The sequence below is a fragment of the Octopus sinensis genome, linkage group LG6 (genome assembly GCF_006345805.1).
Source record: "Octopus sinensis linkage group LG6, ASM634580v1, whole genome shotgun sequence".
Classification (NCBI taxonomy): domain Eukaryota; kingdom Metazoa; phylum Mollusca; class Cephalopoda; order Octopoda; family Octopodidae; genus Octopus; species Octopus sinensis.
In genome coordinates this window covers 21,196,726-21,202,725 of record NC_043002.1, presented here as the reverse complement: position 1 = coordinate 21,202,725, position 6,000 = coordinate 21,196,726, and the positions used below count along the sequence as shown (strand labels likewise).

General features: G+C 38.8%; 1 protein-coding gene across 3 annotated transcripts in view; it reads right to left on the bottom strand.

Moving 5' to 3' along the window:
• Nucleotides 1-6,000, bottom strand: part of LOC115212913 (rho guanine nucleotide exchange factor 10) — a 186,827-nt gene that overhangs the window by 20,713 nt on the left and 160,114 nt on the right. For all 3 annotated transcript variants that reach the window (XM_029781733.2, XM_029781734.2, XM_036503701.1), the window contains 4 exons: nucleotides 5,843-5,916; nucleotides 3,393-3,541; nucleotides 2,368-2,483; nucleotides 150-268 (listed from right to left, as the gene is read on the bottom strand). In XM_029781733.2, the coding sequence (XP_029637593.1) occupies nucleotides 150-268; nucleotides 2,368-2,483; nucleotides 3,393-3,541; nucleotides 5,843-5,916 (458 nt within the window). The remainder of the gene's footprint in view (nucleotides 1-149; nucleotides 269-2,367; nucleotides 2,484-3,392; nucleotides 3,542-5,842; nucleotides 5,917-6,000) is intronic.

Below are 6,000 nucleotides of genomic sequence, written 5' to 3'. Positions count from 1 at the left end.
GCCATGAACCCACGCCTGTGCCTAGTAGACTGTTTAAAATTTGAATAGGAACAAGAGTCCTTCATCCTTGACAGTAGCATCATTATCACCAAATGTGACAAAGAATTAAAGAGAAAAAAATTAATAAATATAAAAGACCTTAGACCTACTTGTCAGGAATCTCCAGTTCTATGATACAGTTGTTCACAAGCTGGACTTGTTCAGTTTGGACTTGAATACTGCGCTGAAGGTCACTCAATATTCCATTGATTAACTCTTCGTTAAGGGCCTGGTGGATGTAGACACATAACAACAATAATTACTGGTTAATGACTGAGTTAACAAGAAAACAAAACAATTGTGAGTGGGGTGGGGTATTAGTGGCTGGGTGACTGTTGTGGGCAAGAGAGAGAGAGAGAGAGAGAGTGTGTGTGTGTGTGTGTGTGTGTAAGATAGAGAAAGCATGTGTGTATAAGAGAGAGAGAATTAGAATTAGAGATAGTATGTGTAAGAGAGAGAGAGAGAGAATAAGAGATAGAATATGTGTAACAGAGAGAGAGAGAGAGAGAGAGAGAGAGAGAGTGTGTGTGTGTGTGTGTGTGTGTGTGTGTAGATAGAGAAAGCATGTGTGTATAAGAGAGAGAGAGTTAGTATTAGAGATAGTATGTGTAAGAGAGAGAAAGAGAATAAGAGATAGAATATGTGTAACAGAGAGAGAGAGAGAGAGAGAGAGAGAGAGAGAGAGTGTGTGTGTGTATAAGATAGAGAAAATGAGTGTGCATAAGAGATTGAGAGTGTTTGTGTAAGAGAGAGTATGTGTAAGAGAGAGAAAGAGAATGAGAGAGAGAGAAAGAAAGTAGAAGAGAGAAAAAATAGGAAAGAGTGGGAGGGAGAGAGAGAGTGTGTGAGTGAGTGGGAATATGAAGGTGTGTGAACACATGAAAGTAATTGTGTCTGAGTGACAGAATGTATATGAGTGGGAAAGAATAAAAAATGTGAGTGTATGTGTGGGGGAGGTGAGAGAGAGAGAGAGAGAGAGAGAGAGAGATTGATAGACCAATAGTTACATATATCATGTTTCCAGGATTCCTTTACTGGATTCAGTAATTGAAATTTGGCTATGTAAGGGGTACACTCTCAACGTTTGTAAATGATTGAAGGTTTGTGAACGAAAGACAAATGACCAAAATGCTTTGTGGATAGAACCAACTTGAAGCCTTATGACTGCAAAGCAAACTTGTCAAACATGCAGCCACACATGAACTTTTAATGTATTATAATAGACAATCTTATAGTAGACGACGGCATTATAGTAGACAAATTTTTAATGCATTTTAGTAGACAATGTATTATAGTAGACAATCACATGACAACTTGAGGAAAAATACACATTGTGTGTTAGGCTCATTGTGAGACAGGATCAAGAAAGGAGCATTCATGCCGTGGCTTTATTTCTGCCAATCTTCCCACAAACCATCCAATGGATTTGATAAGAAGAAATGAGAGACAATCATTTACATCATATGATAGATTGAGTGATGATACAAGGTTGTGTATTAGGCTCAGTGTTCTATAGTAAAAGACAATCACATCATATGAGTACTTGAGGGATGAGTCAAGGTTGTTTAGTTTAATCGATATTTTGTGGTGGGAGATAGATACTTATAACAAGTTGATGGAGAAGGCAAGGTTAAGTATTAGGTCGGTGTTTCTCAACCTTGTGTAACCCTTAAAATAAATTACATGTCTCAAGAAACCCCTACACAAAAAAGTTATATACCATATCTTTTTCATATTTTTTCATCATAGTTCACATGATAAATGTCATATAGGCGTAGGAGTGGTTCGGGTTCAGTGCCACTACATGGCACCTTGGGCAAGTGTCTTCTGCTATAGCCTCGAGCCGACCAAAGCCTTGTGAGTGGATTTGGTAGACGGAAACTGAAAGAAGCCTGTCATATATATGTATATATGTGTGTGTGTGTGTGTGTGTGTGTGTGTGTGTGTGTGTTGATGTGTTTGTTTGTCCCCCCCAACATCGCTTGACAACCAATGCTGGTGTGTTTACGTCCCCGTAACTTAGCGGTTCAGCAAAAGAGACCATTAGAATAAGTACTAGGCTTACAAAGAATAAGTCCTGGAGTTGATTTGCTCGACTAAAGGCAGTGCTCCAGCATGGCCACAGTCAAATGACTGAAACAAGTAAAAGAGTAAAATATATATAAATATATATAAATTATGATGATTATGAAGTTAGCATTAGCTTATCTCGCTCTTTCTTGCAGAACTCCTAGGAACCTTTTGCAGAACCCTAGGGTTCCGGGAAACCCAGGTTGAGAAACGTTGTATTAAGTTCAGTGGTTTTATAGAGAGAAAACAATCACTTACATCATATGCTAGTTTGAGGGATGAAGCAAGGTTGTGCATTTGGCTCCATATGATATAATCATGATTCATTGCATGGATCTCTTCATAAATGTCTTCTACATTTTTACTTTTAGAGTCTGAAATTTTAATGAATAAATTTATAAATATACAGACAGACAGACAGACTGATAGGTTGGGATAGAGAGAGGGTGTGAGAGGCAGACAAAGAAAGAGTGAAAGAAAAAGAATTGTTGACAGAAAAAGACAGAGAACAAAAGAAAGAGAGAGAGAGAGAGAGAGAGAGAGAGAGAGAGAGAGAGAGAGAGAGAAAGAGAAGCAAACTGAGAAAGGGAGTGAGAGAAAGAAAGAAAAAGAGAAGATAGACTAATCTGCCTTGAAGTTCGTTCAATAAGCTAGACTCATGTATCACTCAATAAGCTAAGCTACCTTCAGTTAATATGCAACAGGATAATCTATCCTCAAGTATAACTTAGTAAGCTAAGCTACCATTAAGTATCTCTCAACAAGCTAAACTACCTTCAAGTATCACTTTTGTTAGGTTTCATTCAACAATATATATATATATACATGCATACATTTTTTTTTTTCATTTCATTATATGTAAAACCTCACACTTTAAGTCTGTCTTTGTATTATTTCCCTCATCCTTCACCCTGGTGACAAATAAAAAAAATCATCATCATGTTGCTGTTGTTGCCATTGTTATTGTAGTTGTTGTCATTGTGCAAAAAGTTTCTTCAGTATGTGGTTGCTGTTTTATTCCATATATGTTTTTCTCAACAAACTCAGTTACCTTCAAGCTACTCTCAACAAGTTACTCTCATGCATCACTCAACAAAACTAGTAACATTCAACTGTAACATCTGAACTATATTTAAGTATCACTCAACAGGCTAAGCTACTCTTATGTATCACTCAACAGGCTACCCTCAAGTGTTGCTCCAGAGGCTAAGCTATTCTTACATTCTTCAAAAAACTCAGATATTTGTAGTGCCAAATGAGGTGGGGTACCACCAAAACCTTACCAATTCTTTGGAAGCCATATGGTTCTCCTGTTGGTGTATATGGAGATTTCATCTTAGGTGGTATGGTACAGCTGGACTTTAGCCGTACATCCTGTAAAGGGACAGTCCACTTGTGTTTGTACCGTTCAATGAGCTCGCCATCTCTGTCACTGTAATCAAATACATCCATTATTATTATTAAGAAATGATTATGATAAATTAATAACAATATATGTGTGCGTATATATATATATATATATATATATATATATATATATATATATATATATATAAAGCACCATCCGAACATGGCCAATGCCAGCACCGCCTTGACTGGGTTCTGTGCTGGTGGCACATAAAAAGCACCAACCGATCATGGCCGCTGCCAGCCTCCCTTGGCACCTGTGCCGGTGGCATGTAAAAAGCACGCACTACACACAGAGTGGTTGGCATTAGGAAGGGCATCCAGCTGTAGAAACACTGCCAAATCAGACTGGAGCCTGGTGCAACCCCTGGCTTCCCAGACCCCGGTCAAACCGTCCAACCCATGCTAGCAAGGAAAACGGACGTTAAACGATGATGATGATATATTGCTAAATCCACAAGTTTTTTTTTATTCTCTCTCTGTTTATTTTTTCTTATTCTTTTCTGTTGAAGAGCACAGGCTCGAAGCATAAAAACTTTCTCACTTTCCTGAGCATCCAATTAATACACCTGGTTGTTGTTCATGCATCTGTCTTCATCTTTTGTTTTACTGTAAATTTAAACTATATATATCTATATAGCTCAGATGGGGCTGTGTGGTAAGAAGCTTGCTTCCCAACAACATGGTTCCAGGTTCAGTCCCATTGTATGGTACTCTGGACAAGTGTTTTCTACTATAGCCTTGGGCCAACCAAAGTCTTGTGAGTGGATTTGGTAGATGGAAACTAAAAGACACCACCATTAATTGACAAGTGGTAAGGGGGAGACAAAAACAGACACAATGACACACAGACATACATTTACATCATGATGATGATAATGATGTATGCATCTGTGTGTGTGTCTTTGTGTCTGTGCTTTTCTCCCTACCACCATTTGCCAACCGATGTTGGTGTGTTTATGTCCCCGTAACTTAGCAGTTTGGCAAAAGAGACCAGTAGAATAAGTACTAGGCTTAAAAAATAAGTCCTAGAGTTGATTTGTTTGACTAAAACTCTTCAAGACTATGGATCAGCTTGAAAAATTGTTAAGGTATTAACATATTTTTCTTTACATAAAACCAACGGCAACCATTATACACAAATAGAGAAATTTTATCCACCAATGTAGAGGGCGTTGAGCATTCATTCTTATTGTTTGACATTTACGTGTGTGTGTGTCTGTGTGTGTGTGTGTGTGTGTGTGTGTTTGTTTCTGCATGTGTGCATGTGTGTGTGTGTGTGTCAGTGTGTGAGTGTGTCTGTGTATGTCAGCATGTGTGTGCCAGTGTGTTTGAGTATATGTTTGTGTGTGTATGTGTGTGAGCACGTGTGTGTGTGTGTGGGTGTGTGTGTGCATGCATGTGTGTTTAGCTGGTTTGAGGCTATAGTAGAAAACACTTGCCCAAGGTGCCATGCAGTGGGACTGAACCTGGAACTATGTGGATGGGAAGCAAAATTATTATAACAAATCAACCCCTACGTTTATCAAGAAATTTTTTTTAAAACATTTTTTAATAGATGTGAGTGTGAATATGTGTGTGTTTCTATGCATGTATGTGCACACACACACACACACACACACACACACACACACACTTAGACACATAACTCCAAAGAGGGACTCTCTTGGTCATTATAACAACTAATTGAAATAGAAGTCAAATCTCCCTCAAATCCCATTCAACCATTTGAAAAAGGACACATTAGGCAATGTTGTCCTATAGACATTATGATTATGGCTGTTTATACCTTTGATTGTGGAGGCACGTAGCTTAGTGGTTAGGGTGTCAGCATCATGATAGTAAGATTGTGGTTTCGATTCCTGGACCAGGCGATGCGTTGTGTTCTTGAGCAAAATGCTTCATTTCACGTTGCTCCAGTTCACTCAGCTGGCAAAAATGTGTAACGCTGTGATGGACTGGTGTCCCATCCAGCTGGGGAACACATATGCCACTGAAACCAGGAAACCGGGCCCATGAGCCTGGCTAGGCTTTAAAAGGGTGCATTTATTATTATTTATTATACCTGGCACGTAAAAAGCACCCACTACACTCACGGAGTAGTTGGCATTAGGAAGGGCATCCAGCCGTAGAAACACTGCCAGATCTGACTGGGCCTGATGAAGCCTTCCAGCTTCACAGACCCCAGTTGAACCGTCCAACCCATGCTAGCATGGAGAACGGACGCTAAATGATGATGATGATGATGATGATACCTTTGATCACAGATGTACTGGATCAAGATTGACCCAGGACTAAACATTAACATCAACAAAAATACACATACCTCTCCTGCACCTTGATACACACAAGTGCATCATTTAGCATTATTAATCGCCGCTTCTTTGTACAATTATTCACCTATAAAAACAAAGGAGAAAGAATACCTGAATTAATTAACATAAATTAAATGTTTGAGAGTGGGAGGTACATAACTGCAAGAAG